Source organism: Callionymus lyra, chromosome 14 (genome assembly GCF_982586985.1).
Source record: "Callionymus lyra chromosome 14, fCalLyr1.hap1.1, whole genome shotgun sequence".
In the NCBI taxonomy this organism is placed as follows: Eukaryota; Metazoa; Chordata; class Actinopteri; order Syngnathiformes; family Callionymidae; genus Callionymus; species Callionymus lyra.
In genome coordinates this window covers 10,850,185-10,872,151 of record NC_141831.1, presented here as the reverse complement: position 1 = coordinate 10,872,151, position 21,967 = coordinate 10,850,185, and the positions used below count along the sequence as shown (strand labels likewise).

Genomic DNA, 21,967 nt, shown 5'->3' with positions numbered 1-21,967 from the left:
GAAAAAAAAGAAGCCAGTTACTCTTGATTCTGGAAGAGCTTGTACGATGTTTTACATCAACCTTTGAGTGCTTTGAAGTAGCAGATTTTGTGGAGAACAAGGATTTTGTCGTGTTTTGTATGTAGCTTTTGTCTTATGCTAATGATACGAAATGACCGCCATGGAAATGTTATATTTTTGACTCAACAAATTGCTTTTGATATCGTGGTTGTGCAGGAAATCAAGTTAGGGCTGCCAATAGTCGCAATGACGTCGAAAATAAATATACAATTTGGCAATTCAAGTTTATTTCTTACTTTTTTCTACTTCAAAAACTGGATGGTTTATTATTTCATGTTAACATGTTTTTGTTATTTTTAATTTAAGTCCTTTTAAGTGTCTTTTTTATTAAAAGTCGATTTAGATCAAATTAAACTTCTTTATTTTCTTACATTCAAACCCCAAAAGCTTTACCTATTGACGGTTGAATGAAAAAAGCTACATGCTCTACTGTAGAGCCGAAAATTACACAAAAAGTTTTTTTGTCTGATTAATTGTATCATTGAAAAGAAATCAAGTTGTGGCAGCCCTTAACCAAATTTGTGCAACTGATTTGGATCAATTCTCAAAAAGGTTTCTACAGGAAGGAGCCTACAGATGATACACAATTATGAGCTGCTCTAGTAGAAGAACTCACATTTCCCCCGATCCTTTAAACTCTGCATTGGCTGCCACTTTCTTTCCGGAATTACATTTAAAAGTTTGGTTCTTAGTTTCAGATCTATTCATGGTCAGGCCCCTCCTTACATCTGTGATCTGATCCAGCCTTACACCCCAGCTCGGGCTCTTAGGTCTGTGGATCAGAATCTGCCGATAGTTTCGCGCACATGCGGCATTTAATGTCACACAGGAAGTGAAATAATACAAAATAAATCTGTGAACTGCCACAGTGGGTATGAGTCACTCAAGCAGTTGACCAGGTTTAACGCTGAAGCACATGGACAATGTGATGTTCTGAGGTATTTCTTACGAAAACAGAAATACTGTCTCATCTACGTTGATGCTAATGCTACGCCGCAGATTTTCAAGTGGCCATTTTTTAAAAACCCGTCCTCTCTCCTCCAAACCAGGTTCTCGGCCCAGACTAGAGGATGCCGCGCCACGTATCGTGGAGCACCCGTCGGACCTGATCGTGTCCAAAGGAGAACCGGCCACCCTCAACTGTAAGGCGGAGGGTCGGCCCACGCCCATGGTGGAATGGTACAAGGACGGCGAGCGCGTGGAGACGGACCGCGAGGACCCGAGGTCCCACCGGATGCTCCTACCCAGCGGCTCCCTCTTCTTCCTGAGGATCGTCCACGGCAGGCGGAGCAAACCGGACGAGGGCGTCTACGTCTGCGTCGCCCGCAACTACCTGGGCGAGGCGGTGAGCCGGAACGCTTCGTTGGAAGTAGCAAGTGAGTGTCGACTAAAAACCTAAAATCGTCCCTGGTTTTTTCTCACGTTATAAATATCAACGGCTTGTCAAGTAGGAGCATTTTCAAGCTCTCGCTTCTCCAGCATCACTTCTGTCAGCCACGTTTTAAACAAGCCGGTGTCAAATCTGTTGCGTGACTGCGATCGTCTGCTCTTCAGAAGCGAGGTCAGGAATTCAACAGAAAGCAGATGAAGAGTCTGTAACGCGAAACTTATGTGTGGATTTTTTTGTGAGTGTTTGCCCGAGATGTTCTTCTGATCTAAATGGCGAAGGGAAACGAAACCGTCAACCGTCTCCTCGTAAATGTCTTGTTTTAATTTGGAAAAGTTCCTCCTCCAGACCCCACAGAATCTTTTCTACATAAATGGGCAGCTGGTCGTAATGTTATTTATTAATATTATCAATAACAGGAGGGTTCTAGAATAAACCTTGTAATGTATTTCTAAATCTTAAAACATAGGAGTTTTTTTATGGTGTCAGTACAGAAATGTTCAAATTATTCGATTAAAAATTAACATTAATTGATAATTTGGTAAAAATAAAACTATTTACGACTCTTCTATGACCGCAAATGAAAAGTCTTGTTATAATTCAAAGAATGTAATGATGGGAATATATGAAGTAAAATGGTTTAATTCTCTGAAAAATACTATAGAATTTCAGTTGTTGGAACTAGGGTTTAAAATACACAATAATGACAATTAAATAGAGAAGGTAAACTGAAAGATATACTTGTTAAAATGATAAATATATAGTGCAGCAACTTATTTTACCATCTTTGAATTCCCACTGAGTCACGACGAACCCGTCTCTGTGTGTTTCCTCTGTGTGATATTTGCACTTCACTCAAACCAACAAATGCCGACAAATCTCTGTGCGGTTGTTCTGACACAACCACATATCCTCTGACTCATGTTCAAGTCGGCTTTCAACCCCCCCCCCCCGCCCCCCCGCGCTTTCCTCCGGGATGTGGCATTCTCCTCGGCGACGTGTGGGACCGTCCGAGGCCCGCTGCAGTTTCTGCTTTTCACGGTCGCCTCATCCATATTCGCCGTCCGAAAAACACACAAACCCACAATGAGTTTTCGTCGCCTCTGGAGGACGTGGAAGCGATTACACTGAGTAAACACGGGCCCTTGCCAAAGGCGAGCGCCTGCCAGCGCCCCCTCCGGTGGGGCCGGAGATAAAGGGACAGGCCGGGTAAGCCGGGGGCCCCCGTGCAGACGGACTTAGTGCGGCACCAGAGAAAGACGGCAAGATGGACGACTTGGAACAAGCGAGTGATGCTGATTTTGCAGACGGGCCTGTGTGTATATTTGGAACGAACGCAGCCGGAGCTGTCGAGCGGTCAGATGGTTTAGCTTCGGGTCGGGGCCAGAATCTCACCGAAAACTAGATTAAATCTTTGGCAAACTACTGACGAAATGTGCTTGGGAGACATAGTTGAATAGTCAAGTAAATGTGTCTCGCCTTTAGTTTTCGTCGCTTACACTTATTATTAATGTCGTATGTCACGAACAGAGCGAGGCGCTCGAGTCGTCTCGGCCTTGAACGTGATTCCGTTGACAGGAAACACTTGTTCTTCAAAATGAGCTACTAAATAATTACAAAACGCACAGGTGTACGGAGATGTATCGTGTAAGCTCAGGTTCACCGTGTGGGTGTTTGATGAAGTGAACTTAATTGATAACAACGGTTGTGGGTTCGTGTTAACATTCATGTGACAACAATTTTGGTTGTAATGGAATGTAGAAGTACAGCCCGGGGCCCCGTAGTGCAACTTGTAATATAACTTCCTGTTTTGTAGATTAATATTAAAGTCGGAAAAGTGTTTTATTTTGAAAAAAAACAAACAGATTTTCTCCAAAGTATCATTAGCATAAGGTTCTTGTTGCAGTTTACTCAAGAAATATACCTGTAAACTAGCAAAAGCGAGTAAACACAAACTCTATAACGGACTTGTTTAAATAGGGAAATGTTTGTTAAAATATTGGCCAATGTTTAAATTACTTTTTGTTCTTAAACGTAGCCATTAGCAAAAACAATTGTAGCCAACTGTGTGAGCTGTTGCTTCCCATTTACATTGATCACTTGTGTAAATAGAGATCCCAGAAACAACAAGGTTGAAAGAAAAATGTTTGTGTAACCTCTGTTGTGTAGAGCAGAGGTAACTGCAAACTGGTTTAACGTGGGTAGTATATTCGCGAACCATCCTTACCATCCCAAACAGTAAAAATAAAATCATATACATTTATTTTTCAATCATTTTTACTAGTTCACTGGTTGAATTTAAAGAGAACTTGACTGTAAGAATCAAAGGCTATTTATCAAGACCTTTCACACAGCAACAATCAATAGAACCAAATTATATACATAGTTTTTCTTTCTGTGTGGCCTGGTAACAAATGTCTCGCGGACCGGTTACGGTACCCGGACCAGGGATTGGGAAGGACTTGTAAAGAGTAATACTTTCGTCTAAAATGTTATTATCCTGTTAGTTTTGACCGTGACGACACCAATTTACATAATAATGACCCTGTAAACATGCCAAAATGATTTTTGTATCGATTTTTTTTCCGTGAAACTAGTCAAGAGTTGCTACCGACTCAATGCTATTTTTTTCTTACCCATTCATGCCCTTTTCATATTCCTTGGGAAGCATTAAAAAAACAATAACTATTTGATTTGACTTAGATTTAAAATATAACTAGGTGTTTTTCTTGAATTTAGCCATTAGCAAAACTATTCAAACTAAATCCATTGTTACCTGTTGCTTCTTGCCAAAATTGATGAATCAGGAAATGCAGAAAAGTTAAAGTTAAAAGTCAAATATGGAGCCAATTTATAATTTAATCAGAGCTGGAAATGAATCAAACACTTTAACAAACCTCTTTCTTGTAAACAACCGCATGTTGATTACTGGAGTAATGTTTGTATAATGAATAACTCGAGCGTTAATGTGACATATTATGTGATTTAATATACTGTTTAAAGTCAATGGTCTGATCATGTCTAGGGTCCTGTATTAAATTCCTCTTTGTCTGATTCCGAGCGTGGCGGCACTAAAATATGTCCTCAGAGTTATCGGTGTCAGACGCATAAAAGCCACTGAAGCTAACGGTTGAGGGTTTGACTTTGAGTGCGCGGCGCTCGCCTGCGAAGCGCCCCTGACGTTTTTATTATGCCTCCTCCGTCTGCCCCGGCTTTATGGCTCATGCATATTCACAAGGCGACGTGGCCCCCTCGACACAAGGGGGGTGCTCACAGAGCTTTCACTGGTGCTTGGTGGTGGCATCACAACAACAACAAAAGGGTCGTTCAGAGGTCGCACCCCTTGAGGTCCGGTTTGGCAGCTGCCTTGCGGAATTTGGTCCGAGAACAGGTGAAGACGAGCCTCGTGTCTTGTCTGTGTGCGAGTGTGTACATCTGTAAGTCTGCCTGCCACCGCTCGCGCAGCAGTTTAATCCCAGACGCCGGAGTGGGAAAAGCAGCTGAACGCCGCTGTCACCAACTCGCAGCACACACTCACCAGCACCTGTCGGAGGGATTTTTTTTCCCGATAACTGGAACTCCTACGAAAATGCATTTCAGGCTTTAGAGATTTGGAATTGGAGGAAGGGATTTGGTGGAAATCGTCGGAGGGAGGAAAGCGTTCGGCGCCGGCGGTGATAAGAGTCGAGGTGACCCGTCCGCACCCCCTTGTCCTGCTGCTGAAACTACTCTCTACTGTGGGCTTTATTAACCTGGATGGTCAGTCGCCGCATTGTGGCTGGACGTGGTTCGTTACAGCACAACCACTTGTCGTGCATGGGACGACATAGAGATTCATAGACTTTATTTGTTTACAACAACAAGGAAAATGATTCAATACAAAAATTTAAGATTAATGCAAATGCAGAAAATGCAAAAAATGCTTTACAAATAACCTTTACTTACTGGAAATCCGTAAAATTTGGTCAACAAAACGACAAAACGTCCTCTGTGCCCTATGTTTTAATTCTGGCACATCACTTCAAAATCTGTCAAAATGCGAGGTACGACTTTGGTAAGCCGCACTGCGACTGCGTAGTTTTCGTCCATAGACCGGGGGCAAAGTAATACTTCCGAATCCTCATGGAACTTAATGCGACTTATAATCCTATAATCATGCCTTATCTTACGTTGGCCTCTATGGTAGCTTAAAAAAAAAAGCTCACAACAAAAAACGACACAATTTGCAAACGACCACAACGGAACTGACCTCAGGGGACCTTGCACTTCTGACGCACCAGGGAACGTTGGCCATAGGTAGATTCAATTGTACTTTCCCACTGTCATCTGCCTTCATATTCATACACAAACCTTATTTGTTCAATATCTTACGCTACTTTTTCGCTTGAGTCACACATTCCCTCAGAATGACTCAGAGTCCAGTCAGTTCCGGTCAGTCTTGATGCTGTTGTGTTCAGTATTTTGTCGGCTTTCTCGGCCACCGTAGACTTCATCTGCTCTGTCATGGTCCCCCCTCCACCCCCTAGCCCACCATCAACCCCACGAGTCATGCGGTCGTCGGCTGCATGGCACCGCTCGAGCATCACTAATGGGATGAGGTCCGGACCCGGAGTCACTGGTCAGCTCTTGAATTAAAGGGGGGGAGGGCAGATGGCTGCAGAGAGGCCACGAGCCTCTGGCTTAGCCCCTCACTATGATCTGGCTGCCCGCTGGCCCTCGAGCCAGCACCACCGGCCAAAGTCTTCACTCGGAAGAGGACGGCGGTGAATTAATTAGTGGACCGGTCGGCGTGCAGTGGGTCAGTGGGACAAACAAAAAGAGGGAAGGCGGGGGTGGGTTGTGGGTGTTGTTGACAACAGGTGGTGTGAAGAAGACGATGGTTTAATGACAGTGTAAGACCCCGAAGCCACGGGGGCCACGGAGGAACAATAGAGCCCCCTTCGCTGCAACCGTCCAGTCCAATGATCCTCATTATCTCTGAGCCCTGACCACCGGAGCTTCATGCTAATGACCGTCCCGTGTGTGGGTTAAATAATTCATATTTCCATGACAAATCTCAAATAAATTAGCATTAAAAAAACATGTTGCTCTTAATCTCACTCCTCTCCTCAAAATACCAACTGTTCAACGGCATTTTTCAAAAACAAACGGTTTCTACGTGAACTAAGATAACGTTGTCTCGCGAGACAGATAAAGTTTAAGGCTAGTATTTTATTGTTCAACTTCATTCATGGAGGACATTTCGTTGAATTACTACTTATTTATCGCGAGGGTTACCTTCTGAAAACCCAACTGCATTCAACAAAAATCGGCGAAATACTCACCATTACATTTTTTTCACTCGTTTAAACCGACTACATTTATTAACCAATTGCCTACGAGGTGCCATTCTCTAGAACCCTTTTGGTAACAGTGACCTGAACGCTTCCTGTAATGCTTTGCCGCCCAGCCAACCAATTACAGCCATTGATTAGCCGCATAGACGTAGAATTGTAATACATTATTGAAGCGACCAATCAGCCGTCACTAAATAGAGCAATGTGTAGAAAGGCACCATGGGAATTCCCTGTTTGTGGTACAATAAATAAGGTGGGTTTTATATATTTAAATATCCAGTATGTTTTTCCTAAATAAACTACACTTCTTCAGTCAAAGCAACACTTAAGGATGTGTTCGGAATGTTCTCATGAATCTGTTTTCTCTGGTTTAAGAGCATCAAGTCATGAGTTTATAAGTCCATGAGCGAGGACATCAAAAATAAATATTTAGGGATTACATCGGGATTCCGGACTGGAAACATGCTCGTGAAAATCCGATTTTAGCGTCGGATCTTAAGAACTTTTGGCCTGGATTACGTTGCGGGCGACATGTCAAATCACTAGTTTGAATCTATAGTTTCCAAAAAAACCACATTTTTACAATTCTTATTTACATCTCTTATCTTTAGATACTGCATCTTCTGCAACCATCCCTCGTAAATGTGAACCCTTGTGGGTGTTCAGACCAGCTTGTGACCCTCATTTTGGGTCTCGGGCATCGCGAAAGAACGATTAACAATGATTAATTGTAAACCGTTAGTCCCTAAATGATGCAAACGACCCCTTTCTTCGGCACAAAGAAGCCAAAAGGCCCCCAGCAGAGCAACACAATGGCCCTTGTGGTGCGGCTGCACTCCTGCAGGCCGCGATTAAGACCCGAAAATTAGACCAGGGAAGACACAGATGTGTTGTTAAGTGAAGGACACGACAAAGAGATGCTTTGTCCAGCTTTTTTTATACATCCAGGCTTACCCCATTAAAAGTGTCTGCTTTTACTCTCCGTTGTTTTTTAAGGAATGAATCAATGTGGATATTTTCTCTTAAACCTCAGTGCACGATGCTTTTTTCAGCCAAAACAGTGAGTAATTAATGATCAGATGGCAAAAGAATTCTGGGTATTGGCAGGATCTTCAATTTTTACTTAGGTCATTTTCTAAATTGGTGCAAAACTCAACTAAACTCTAACTCAAACTGCCCCCCAAAATATTCTTGTTTTCGACCCCAAAAAACTAGAAACAAGTTACTTATTATTCTTAAGTGTTTGAAGGAAAATGTGACTTAAAACAAAAAATAAATTAATTATATGAATTAAAATTCTGAGTTTTAGAAAAAGGAAATTGATATTTTTGTGCCTAAATTTGCGTTTTAGATCAAATTATTGGACTAAAAAAATGTTTTAACAAAATTCAAATGTTTGAAGCAATATTAATGTAAGTGATTATATTTTCCCTCATTGCTAGTTCTTTGTGTATGTTGTTTAATATCTATTAAATAAATAATGGTGCATGGCGCAGACTTTCACTGTACAGTTTTAATAAATTTTTACTTATGTTATTTTAATGTTACTGACAATTTAATAATATATTTAAAAATATATTTTGCATGATATTATATGAAAAAATGTTCCTATATTATGAGGCATCATTGAATTGGTTATTATTGATGAGTTGAACTAAAATAAATAAACATAAATGTAAACAAAACTTTGATTTTACACACCGGTGTCCAAACTTTTATAATTCAAATAAATGTCTATATTTACTAGTTGAACACAACATGGGTGACTTTTACCGTTATGTTATCCCAGGGTCAAGGTGACCCGAAGACACAGGTAAACAAAGTGTAAAACGACCTCCCGTTCTTCCAGAAATACATATCCAATGGTGGAGGTCGTCCACTTTGACCCAGAGACTACACAAGGGATACCACAAACACATTTGTTTTTTCGGGATAACTGGCATTGTTTATTGTTTATTTATATTCTTTTGGTTTAATAATGGAGGCATTTTATCCACCCAAGGGCCCGCAAATGGCCGCCAGATGATTGGTTTGATTCATTCAAAAAGTGAAACGTTAATATAAATTCCCGGGATTGCATTAGAGTCCAAGTCCTTGCATCGCCCTCTGTTGTCTCAGATGGAAGTGGAAAGAGTGATCTGACGCAGAGCAGGAGCGACAACAATAATGAGGCGAAATGGAAGCGGCGCAAACATGCGAGGGCGAGCGACGCATCCGTCAATTCATCGCAAATACCAAGAGACTTGAGTTTCATCCTGAGAAGGGAGCGGCATCATTCATGGTAAACATGAGAGGCGATCAATAAGCGCTTCACACAAATCAATCCCATGCAATCAGAGCCTCATTAGCTCGGATGCGACAGGACGATCGTGTCGCGAACGGATAAATAACACTTGGTTGGAGTGTGTTGATTTAAAAAGCCCCGGCGTTGAGAATATAAACATTTTTTTTTTGTTCCTCAAACTCTTTTGTTTACGAGCTCATTATGTCACTGTTATTACGCCGGGCGTCTAATCCTACATAATTATAATCAACATACGCGCTCGCCAAGTCATTAGTCAAGTTTGTGATTAATACGAGACTCGGAGTCGGCCAACTCGCTTTAATTACAGGCTGTTTATCAGCGAGTCAATTATTCCGAAGTGCCTTCACCTCTCGGTTCATTTCGGTGTAGTTATGAAAGTTTTTCAGGGCGTATATTTTCTTGACTTGGTGGTTAGAGCTGTAAGAAACTGTCAATACACTGAAACATCGCGATACCGTATCGATATTCAACCTCACTGTATCGTCAAAAAAATAGTTTTCCACTTTAAAATTTCATTTTATTATTATCATAGTTATTAAGTTAAGTGTATATACATTAAAATATTTTTTTAATTTTCAAATCAACATGCAAATATTCACTGCTATGCTCATTTTTGTGTTGCAATTGAACTTCCGACCACTAGATGGCAGCAGTCATTCCGCAGCTAAAGGTACGAAGAAATTCTGTGAGATTCCAGACTGGGGATGAGAGGATACAGTGGACTTTTTAAAGCTGATGTTTGGACATATTTTGGTTTCAAAACAAATGAAAGCAGTTACGACTTTGTCAAGAGTCACGTGGTCTGTAAATACTGCAACACCAGAGTCAAGTACTTGACAATACTACACATGTATGCTTGTTACTACAGTATCAAAATAAATTACATTATAAAGTATCGTATCGCCAGATTCTCGACAATACACACCCCTATTTACAACTATTCCTTTGATAATAAAAGTATACTTTAAGTCCATCCTGATCTGTAAAATCTGCTACACCAGAGTCAAGTACTCTACAATACTACACATATATCCTTGTTACTACAGTATAAAAATATATGACGATATAAAGTATCGCGATACGTATCGTATCGGCAGATTCTCAACAATACACACCCTTATTTACAACTATTCCTTTGATAATAAAAGTATAATTCACCTCCATCCTGATCTGTAAAATCTGCTACACCAGAGTCAAGTACTCTACAATACTACACATATATCCTTGTTACTACAGTATAAAAATATATTACGATATAAAGTATCGCGATACGTATCGTATCGGCAGATTCTCAACAATACACACCCTTATTTACAACTATTCCTTTGATAATAAAAGTATAATTCACCTCCATCCTGATCTGTAAAATCTGCTACACCAGAGTCAAGTACTCTACAATACTACACATATATCCTTGTTACTACAGTATAAAAATATATTACGATATAAAGTATCGCGATACGTATCGTATCGGCAGATTCTCAACAATACACACCCTTATTTACAACTATTCCTTTGATAATAAAAGTATAATTCACCTCCATCCTGATCTGTAAAATCTGCTACACCAGAGTCAAGTACTCTACAATACTACACATATATCCTTGTTACTACAGTATAAAAATATATTACGATATAAAGTATCGCGATACGTATCGTATCAGCAGATACTCAACAATACACACCCTTATTTACAACTATTCCTTTGATAATAAAAGTATAATTCACCTCCATCCTGATCTGTAAAATATGCTACACCAGAGTCAAGTACTCGACAATACTACAAATATATCCTTGTTCCTACAGTATCGCAACAGTGTCCCAATATAAAGCATCGCTGCGCCCGTATCGTCGTGATATGTATCGTATCGTCAGACTCCTGCCAATAAACGCCGCCACTTGTGATGCAAATTAAGTTTTCCGTTTAAACGTCGGAGTGTCAGGAAATGTCAGCGTATTCTAAATCGCAGATGTTAAATGTTACATTAGCATGACGTTACCCGACAAGGCTTCCCCGCTCTGCATACGAATAAGGAGCTTACGCCGCAACTCGTGTCGGTTATCCTTACGCCGCGAAGGACGCCATGTTTCGTCCCCCCCCCCCAAGTCACTCAAAATCGACAGGACCTCTTCATTATCGACCCCCAGCGCTCACCTGTGTGCGTGCGGTAAAGTGGCATTTCGAGAAGGGTTTAGGCATATTTGACCTGTGTGTGCGAATGGTAAATACGGAGGCGTGTCCGCCGCGGTAAATGCTTATTGATTCCTGCTCGTGTGTGTTTGCCCGAGATTCATTTCTCCTTAAGACGCTCCCACCCAGGAGTTTGGAAAGGTCAGCGTACAGAGGCTTAAGTCATTGAAGTGGAGCTAAATGGATTTCTTCTCTAAGATCCATCTGTTTTTGGAGTTTGTTGACAGGTTGGAAAATTGGAACTGTTGCTCTGACCCCCCCCACCGCCCTCAAGTACCACCTACACCCCCACCTCCTCCAGCCTCGGAAGTGTGCGGAGCACGAGCCAGGAAGCAAAAGGCTTTTGGTCCATCTGCTTCGGTGCATGAGATACAAATTTCCGCACACTTGACAGGAACCAGCGCCGGGTCCAGGGTCATTAGCGGGGGGAAAGGTCGTGGACGGCTGACGTGCTGCGCCGGGGGGGGGGAAAAGACGCTGATGTCCTGAACGTCCGTTCACCTTTTTTCACCCTTTTTCACCTTTCAGGCCCCTTGCGATGAGAGGAAGGAAAGTGACCTTTGAAAGAAAATATAAGGGCCGTTGTATTTGGTGATCTTTTTATACGCAATTCAATTATTAAAAAATTAAATCCTCATCTTTACTTTAAAATAACTGAAATAACTTTATTATTATTAGGTTGGGTTAGGTTAGGTAGAACTTTATTGATAATTATTATAAATAGTTTTTTTTCAAAATTATTCACAGCAAATACAGCAATTTTTCATAAAATAATCAAAATAAAATAAGAACAAGAACAAAGAGAAATAAAGAGAAAGAACAAGATGATACAATCTAATCTATTATTATTAATAACTATTAAGAAAGCAATGTAATAGTGAAAAAAAAGTACTATTTTGGGACTAAACTTTTGACACAAACCTTTGCGGTAGAACGTAAAAAGAATATTTTAAAATGAACTACTAATTAAAATCCAACACACACTTTTTAAATGTTTTTTTTTTTTTTTTTTTAATTAAAGAGCAATACAAATGACCACCTAATTTTCCTTTACACATTATTGTTTATTTGCGCAAATGGAACAAAACACAGCAAACTAAATAAACATTTATTAAGAATAAATGCAAAATGATTGCCTTTTAAGTTAACAACTTTGTAAGTATTTAAAAGAAAGAAAGACTAAAGTATTCGGCACTGATTTATGTCTTTTAAAATTTAATAAGTAAGCAAGTAAGTAAGTAATGTTTGTAGGGCGCTTTTCCAGACCGGGGTCACAAAGCGCTTAAACAATCAAAACAATACTCAATAAAATATATACTTAAATGGTCAAGATAACACCGAGAACAACAGAGGAGTCTCAGAAAATCAGTGATTACAAGAGCCATGTACTGTATATAGTATATGCTAATCAAGTACATGATTAACTTAAGTATTTGTATCATCCTTAAGCAAACAACAGGAAAGAAACTTAAATAACGAACAAGATTTTAAGTAGAAAACAATCTTGCCTTGTTGAACTGTGTTAGTATAACTTGGTAACTTCCCATTGCATTGATTATCTCACAAATGTCTCGTAAAATAAACAAAACTTGTTGTGTAAACAGGAGTCAGATGAGGAGTCTTTTTAAAAAGATCAAAGAATCCAACACAACAATAAAAAAAAAGATGCATCTCCTTGTCTGCCTTCGTGATGGTAATGGAACTCAAAATGACAAAACCGACTAGAGTTCAGTTCTTGTGTAGGCGAAGCCTTTCGACATCAATGTGTTGCACTTTACAAAAGTTTCTTCCGTCGTGACGACGAACTTAAACCGGGATGTTTCTTTGGCAAACTTTTCCAGCCCCGACAGCAATACAAATACTTCCCAACATTAGGATTCAACTTTCTCTGACAGACGTCCTTGAATATCAGCGCCGGCTGAGCGCTCTCTGTCAATTAAGCAAACAAGCTGCAAGTAGTTGCCGCTCGTGTCGCTCGTGTTTTCGTTCGACTCCAAAAAAAAAAAAGATTGCTGGCAAAATCCCAAGAGCTTGTCGGATTTGAGGGGAACTACAGTAGTCTCGATTTAGACAAGGGGGTCTGCGGGTGGCAGTACGGGGCAAGGGGACAAAAGGGGGGGGGGGTAGGTCAGTCTCAGTACAATGGCTCTCTCAGCGGTTCTCGGTGACCCTCTTACCCCGTCGCTATAGGCTGCACGACGTCGGCCATTACTAGATTAAAGTAATCCTCTTTTCGGAGGCAGACAATTGCTTTATTAGCTGACCACACACGGGAGCGTCGACCACCTTTGTAATGGCATTGTTGTTGGGGGCCCTTAGGGTCGTTGGGTGGGCAGGAGGAGGTGTGGTTATTGCTTTGCTTAGCAATGCCATGCATACATTACTTGTAAGAACACCCACCCCATCCTTAGCTTGTTGATGGGCTCACTGTCAGTGTGGGTGTACAATCGCACAGATGGCAGCATGTTTTTGGTGAAAACTGGGTTGTCTTTTTTTGAGTTCTGCATTGCCTTCAAGAGATATCCAGGCTAATTACCACCTGGCTCCACAACTTTTTAAAAGGATCTGTCACTCAAAGAGCTGGAGCCAAGTTCTGTTTCTTGCTTAGACACAGTGTCACAGTGAATTTGCAAACCCTACCCTAAGTCCTGTACCTTTTGACCGTTGAGCTAATGTAAATGTAGTGCAATAATATCATGGTAAAATACAAATTACAAGTACAATATGACGTGGGGAAATAGTAACTTGGTAAGGATTTTTTTTAAGAATCCGTCCCTTGTTATCCGAGACGTGGATGCCCTGATTTTTTTAGTATTGTATTTTCCGCACTATTAGGCGCACCGGATTATAAGGCGTATTGAATAAAAGATACAGTCAAACGTTTGACTAGGGTTGTGTTATGCATCCACTAGATAAAGCTGTGCTAAAGGGAATGTCAAAAAAACATTCAGATAAAGACAAACTTTATCATGCGTTCTGACAACTCCGTTCACTCCAATGGTAACGATGTTCAAATGATGTTCAAAAGGCTTCAAGCAGCAGCACGTGAGACCGGTTTTGTGAGCAGACAAATGTTGAGCGAGCAGCCGTGAAGTTGAGCACGTGTATGACGGCTAGAGCGCGCGTGTATGACATGTTGAACGAACGTGTTTGACTGGTTGAGCGCGCAGCCGAGTGATTTTGAGTTTACAACAACCAAGACACACTCGCTCAAACTGGTGGCAATAATATCACTCTATAGACGTCCACCATGATGTTACGTACGTCCCAAGTCACCCACCAGGTAATGTTCATATACAAGGTGCTCCGGATTATAAGGCGCACTGTCGTTTTTTTGTGAAAATGAAAAGCCTTTTAAGTTAGTGCGGAAAATAAGGTAAAATACATAATTACAGTTTGTTTTACGCTGTATTTCTTCAACATACTTTTATGTCTTAGCTTATCGTATTAATGTTATTCCAGACTGGATCCACTCGTGCCGCCCTAACGTTTGTCAAACAGTTTGAATATTTTATGACGCACCAGGGTCATCTAAAGATACATGGCATGCCATCCGTCTCCGTTCATTGACATCGCGTGGCAACGAAAAGATGAATCGCTTTCAGGACTGCTTTGCTTTGGGATACGAGCCCTGGAAAAAAAAAAAAAAGATTCATGCCAGTCACGATTAAGCCGACGACTCGTGCCGAGGCCAATTCATGCAATCTGCATCAGAGTTTTGAGATTTCAATCCAAAGTAGTTTGATGCTCGACACATGAAGAAAGTCAGCTGAGGGGGGAAAAAAAAGTGTTTACTTAACTCGGAGATGTCTTTCTTCCACTGCTTCGCTGCTCATCATCATTATCAGTCCAGAGAGACAGACAGACTCTTAAATCCAGCTTCTTAATAATGTGCTATTATTGATCCGAGCTTGGAAATTGTTTTTCTTGCGGGAGGTCAGGAAGTTGGGGTCGTTTGTTAGCGAGGAGCCCCAGGGCTGGAGACAAATCAGCATCAGGGATGACAGTCAAGACGCTTAACTGCGTTTTTTTTTTTTATGTTTGAGGAATGTCTCTGTTTGGATTTGTCGAAAAGAAAAGCCTCGCCGCCTGCCAGTCGTGATGTTACTTTAATTGTGAGGGGAATTACTCGTCTCCATACTCTGCTGACTTTGGTCGGGAAGTCGTCGTGGATCCAAGGCAGCCTTGCGTGCTTTCCCTTCAGGAATTGCATGAGATGAAACGCCTGGTTGAAAAAAATTGGTTGGAAAATAAAAAAAGAAAAACCCCTCAGTGGACATATACCCAGCGCCAACATGACACGCCAGGGGAGGTTTGTGGTGGATTAACCTCAAGGTTGCTGGGTGGGTGAGCACAGCCCGGGGGAGGGCAGCCCCCCGAAATTGGGATGGGAACCCACTTCCGAGACACACATAGGTGAACACACCACGCCGTGCCAGGATATTTTAAAAAGGATTTGCACTCAAATGAGAAGTTTTCATCTCCGTCCGTGTACACACATGTTTGTTTTCACGCTCGACTGCCTCTATCTGTGTCCGCGCATAAACCAGGAGCGTTTTTTTTTTTCTTTTTTCGGGCAGTCGCCGGCAAACTGCAGCAGTGTGGGGGGAGCGTGTGCTGGTAGATGATGTGGTTTTCCATGCGAAGGGATTTTCGCTGTCTATTTTAATACAGCCCTCCTCTCCTGATGTGAAATGCGGCTGTTTCAATCAAATAAGCCTCGGGCTTGTTTGTTTCTGAGTGAGCGAGTGCACTTTAGTTTCCCAGCTTTCAGCGAGGAAGGGCCCCGACGTCAGGCTTTAACCCACCGTTGTCGCTCTCGCCGCTTTCATTTCACATTGTTTTTTAATGGGAAATATCATGGAAGCATGTTGCGGTATCTCTGGGGAGATGGTGCCTGTAAGTGTCCCTTAATGAAGCTTATTGGTCAAATGAAAAAAGAAACAAGAATATGGAAATGAAAAAAATAGCAATACGTTTGAAAATGACTGGTGAAGAAAAGTTAGTTAAGTGTGTCTTAAATTGTTCTAGGACCTCGATTATACTTATCAGTTTCTTTTTGCACAAAACTCTCATTTATTAAAGATATTTACATTAGAAAATACGCTTAAGCCCCGCCCTCTTAAAATATACTATTTTGGCTGATTAGAAGACTCGTCTAAGCAACCACGCCCACTCTGCTCCGATTGGCCGCAAAAACACGAGTTGCATTCAAGGACTCACGTAAATTTCAACTCACCCCTGAAACTCCAGTTTCGTACATTAAAAAACTAATAATAAAAATAAGGTTTGCTGCTTAATGTACACATTACAAAAACACCTAAAGGCAGAAGTAACTCTCACCATGTTTACATAAATATTTATTTTGTTTCACGATTAACATGTAGGTTCTTAATTTAGGGCTTCTAGGGGAGGAGACCTCCACCAGAGTGATGTCAGAATATTTGATTTAAACCGTAATCTCGTTTGGCGAGATTTCCGACAGGGGAGAACTTTATTAAGTTATAACTTCAAAACAGAGCAACGTCATGATGAATGAACTACTGCAGAGGACGACTTCAACATTTACAATTTATGTGTCAGCAGAGTTGGGTTTTCACATTAGGTACCCTTAATGTAGCTTATTGCTAAAAATAGCAATAAGGTTTGAAAATGACTACTGAAAAAAAAGTTAGTTGTTCAAAACCCCTATTTAGAGTCCAACATGTCGTCTTTATACCTGCCCTAGTTTGAAAAAAGAAAAAGCCAAACTATAGTGGAAAAAGCAGATTCATTTTTGATTCCGTTCTCCATTTTAATTGGCAGGGATGGACATATTGGCTGGAAGGGGGCGGATGGTTGAGTAGAGTTCGATGCAGTTACAGAGGAAATATCGGGAGTCATTAGCCTGAAACTTGGCTGCAACCGTCTCCGTTGAGAAGCGGTGCCAGTTAGTGTGGTTCTGGATCCATAACGTGCGGTCTGTCAATTGGGGAGGTTGTTTAAAAAAAAAAAAAGGGTTTTGAAGGCGTGCCACTACAACAGTAGTAGTAACCCGCCACCTCACATTTCTCTCACGCGCCCTCGTGAGGCCCGACTTGTCTCTCCTGCCGTCGGCTGACATCATTTTGACCTCATGTGTCGAGCACGTAAAAAGCATGAAGCGGCTTAAGAGCGTAATCTCGCCGTCACATGCTTCTGTGCTAACAATGTGCCCGCAAGTTCATCCTTGCCATTTTCATGGGCCATGTGTTTGATTACCTCGGACCCCGCAGCCCCCCATTCCTCACATCCTACACGAGCTCACATGGCTTTTTTTCCCCCCCCTTTTTCAACGGTGGATAATGAGGGTCTCCTGTCTCATGGCTACATGTGGGGCCCGCAGACTTCTTAACTGCCAAGTATCACCATTACCCCCCCCCCCCCCACCCCCCCTTTGCGACCCCTTCCCCTTTTTCGCAAACGTCCGTGAGTGACATAACACCGTGGTGGCGTCTAGAGATGACGTTTATAGCCGCTGAAGAAGCTGTGAAACATCTTGACTGATAAGCTCATCATTCCTCGCCAGCAGCAGCAGCAGCAGCATCAGCCAAGCCAGGAAAAAAAAGAAGCTTTTGTACCGCCTTTGTAGAAAATCTGTTTTGTTGGTAATTGCGGCGCCATCTGCAACGCTGGATTCAATTATTTGGACATAACGACGCCGATTAATAATGGATTGCATATTGTGTCACAGAATTGAATGTTTGCCTCCTGATTGCGACGTAAGAGGAGGCTTATCTTTCGCTAATAACAGGATTACGATGACTTATAATGCTGCGCAGTGACTTATGGCTTTCATTTTTGCGGGTAAGACCGATGGGACGTAATTGGGTTTTTTTTCTTCCCCCCAGCTCGTTGAGATATTCATGGGCTCATGCATAATTTGAAATCGCTTGCCGTTGAGAAGTCCAATTACACTTCATTAGGTACACCTGCTCGGCTGTTCGTCGACGTCGAATCAGCCGGGGTCACGTGGCGGTGGCGCCTTTTTTCACGCCGGATGGAGTTTATTTAGGATCGGAAGTTTAATTTGGTGCTAAATCAACACGGGGTAAATGCATGCTGAGAGGGCATTTTTGTCAAGTCTGGCTAAGAAACGCCAATGCAAACGGGAGGGGTGTGTAGAGGGTTTGGTTTGGCAACTTTTCCTTTATCTCTAGCCTTGTTTTGACTTTTATTTCAGTTTTCTTTATCTTCCCACAGATGAAATAAGGCAATTACGATGTTGTTACTTTAGATCAAATTCAATGTAAGTAAGTAAGTAATTATGTATAGAGCGTTTTACCAGACCAGGGTCACAAAGCACTTAAACAATCAAAACAATACTCAATAAAATATATACTTTAAAGGTCAAGATAACACATAGACAAACTCAGAAGTTCCAGAAAATCAAGGAAAAGCCTGAACAAATAAAAATGTCTTGATGTTTCTTGGGGAAGTCAGTAGGTCCATCAAAGACAAAGGGAGATCGTTCCTAAGCATAGGAGCAACAGCCTGGAAGGATTTCTCTCCTCTGGTCCTGTACCGTGTCCAGGAACCATCAGTAGATTCTGATCCACAGACCTCAGAGCCCGAGTCGGGGTGCAAGGCTGGATCAGATCACTTATGTAAGGAGGAGCTTATTAGCTTGATTAGTTATGGAAGTAAGAACCAGAATTTTAAAGTTGATCCTAAAAGAAACTGGCAGCCAGTGAAGAGTTTTAAGGATCGGGGGAAATGTAAGTTCTTCTACTAGAGCTGCTCAGAATTCTCGCGGCAGAGTTCTGTATTAACTGCAGGCAAAGTCAGGAATTTAAGTTGATTTTGATATCACATTTTCTGATTTTCTTTTTTTTGTGCAGTTGGGTTGTGAGGACCATTGACAAAATCTGCTAGTCTTAAAAAAAAAGAAAATACTATAAATCATTTCTGGGATCTCCATATTAATATCAAATACCCGTAACGACAGAACCCGAGTTTGAGCACGTGCGGGGAGCTGAATAATCGCAGGGGGTCGTCACATGAGCGTAGTGCGAGTGCCACATTAAGTAACTTTGGAATGTGGAATGGAGTTTTCCCAACGCAACTCTCACTTCAACCTGTCGAAATATCCCTCTCGGCTGGTGGTCGTTTTTCCCTGCTGTGGTCTAATGGAGGCAGCTGCTTTGAGCCGTCATCGGGGAGGGGGGGACCAGGGGAGCGAATGGAGGGGCAGGGCAGCTGTTGCAGATCGCTAAATGAGTATAGATGGAACAGGGCTGACTGCGCTTAGGGAACGCGAAAATGGTAGGGGCTTAAATTTGACATAAGGGGGGGGGAAACTGCCTCAGACATTGATGAACCGTTTATGTGGCTTCTCCGAAGGGCAATAAGGGGTCCGGCTGTCTGAGAGAAGGTGACCCCTCTGGACTCTGTCCGAGAAATGTATTTCGCTTTTATTTATCTTAAAGACGGACGTTTTGCCAAAGAGTGAAAACCTCTTATGTCATTTACTCAAGGGCCACACAAAGCGCTCCCTGAGAAAAGAGGCCGTGCGGTGAAAGAATTACAAAAGAGAGATAGAGGCGGACATTTTTGGGTCGAGAGTGTGACTAGAGTGATGGTCCCGGCTTCCAGGCCGTGTGTTCTCGGCGGGGGGGGCCGCGATCTTCAATCAGCCTCGATATTGGAGCGATTTGTTGGAATTTGGTGCCAACAGCTTTTTTTTGTGTCCAAACTGCTGTATCTGGGTGAGGGTCTTCATGTACTTTGTTGACGCTAGAGGGGGGGGGGGGGGGCTTAAAAGGCGGCGCAGACATCTGTCTCAAACTGTGAATCCCCCCCCCTCTCTTCTTAACAGCCCCACACCAGCCTCTATGGACCCTCCCATCCTTACTTCAATATCCTGTCGAGGCTTTTTTTCATCAGTAATGCTCGATAGGGATCGGAGGAGAGGGGTGGTGGTGTGGGGGTCCAATCTGACTAATGAGAGTGGGCGATGGACGCTGGCTCCCCCCCCCTCGCACCCAAGGGTCTCGACTGATTTCCGGGAAGCTAGCAAAGTGGATGGTGTGTCGAGTGAACGACGGTTGGATAAAGATATAAGAGGGTTAGATTTTTCCTGGGTGGGTGTGGGGGGGCTTCAACACCAGTGTGCATATTCACACCGGAGCAGATTGCCTTATGTCGGGACAAGATGTAAGCTGATGGATTGACAGATGACCGGCTCAAATCCTCCCCAACAACAAAGCTTGAACCCAAGGACACTTTTCTTGACTCCCCCCTTCCTTCCTCCATCCCTACAGTGGCTTCGCCAGCCAAGGGACTATCTGTCATCCTCCTTTTGAATATTTATCCCTCCAGCGAGATGGGGGGCTGGGGGGCGCCGTCACCCACGCAACACAGTAAACATGCATCCTTGGTACGTCGGCTATAAAGCCATTTAATTACACGCCAGGCCGAGGTCACACCAAAGGTGTTTCTCATGACCAATTAAAGGGGGGAAAACAACGCCTTTATCGTCCGCTCGAGCTGTAAATCAGCAGTCGCGTGCCTCTGAATAAATAATCGAAACCGCACGATAACGCACTTAGTTTCCCGGATAAATAGATTACAGTTCCGCAGCGGTCTAAAATTTTTATAATGATTCATCGTCAGCGGGTTCGTGTGATGAATTGTTCATGCAGATAGGCGGCATTTGTCTCTGCGTGACGGATGCGTGTGTTTACAAATGTGGCCAAAAAAGCTATTTGACTTTTAGTGAGAAAAAACACTAGTGCTGTGTCTCAAATCGCATACTAGCGTACTAAAAGTTAGTATTTTTAGTGCGTTAGTGTGTCTCAATTCTTAGTATGCGAAATTTAGTGCGCCATACACACTAAATTGGCGTACTAACACGCCCACAAAACTGAGCATGGTTCGATGGACACTAAACACACTAAACAGCCGCCATCTTAGTGACGTTTTAAACGGAAGTTACGTCATATATATACATATATATACATATATATATATGCATATACTTACAGGTGCATTTTCCGCAGCAGTAGGAGGATAAGCACGTCTTCGCTGCTGATACCAGCTTAAATATCTCGCGATTATTTAGATTCTCATATTTTTTCTTTATTTCTTTTTCCAAAGTTGCAAAACGTGCTGCCAGCAGGTGTCGGCGATAAGGTTCCTACAGCTGGTTGAAACATCGTTAAATAGAAGTAGAAGAAGAAGCTGTCATGTGATCTCGGGTTAGTGTGTAGCAGCAGTGTTTGAGAATTTGCGTACTAGTTAGTACGTACACTAAACTGATGCATACTAACTTCTAGCATACTAAGAGTAGTATGCGATTTGAGACACAGCATAGGTTTGGTCCATTGTCTGGACAAAACAAGATTTTTTTCCCCCTTAAAATCAAACCTGTTTCAACCGACAAATGCCGCTTCCTGTCGCCTGCGAGTCCGATCTATCGTGACCACTCTCTTTCTAATAAATGCACGTGTCGGTCTTTGTCGTCAAACCATCTCAAGGCCCAGCGGTGCGGATTACTCTGGCTTTGTTGAGTGGCTTTGAGGAGGGGGTCAGAGTGCACCCTCTTAATACGGCCCCCAAGGGTCCCACGGGTAATTGCCGGAGCCTGATAAACTTCTAGACACCTTTTTTTTTCCACGGGTGGTAAATGGAGGTGCACGACCGGTGGGCCCCCCTCCGGTCCGTGATCC

At 42.3% G+C, this 21,967-nt stretch overlaps 1 protein-coding gene across 3 annotated transcripts in view; it reads left to right on the top strand.

Moving 5' to 3' along the window:
• Positions 1 to 21,967, top strand: part of robo3 (roundabout, axon guidance receptor, homolog 3 (Drosophila)) — a 173,565-nt gene that overhangs the window by 92,156 nt on the left and 59,442 nt on the right. For all 3 annotated transcript variants that reach the window (XM_087807332.1, XM_087807331.1, XM_087807333.1), the window contains exon 2: positions 1,110 to 1,436. In XM_087807332.1, coding sequence (XP_087663458.1) covers positions 1,110 to 1,436 — 327 coding nt within the window. The remainder of the gene's footprint in view (positions 1 to 1,109; positions 1,437 to 21,967) is intronic.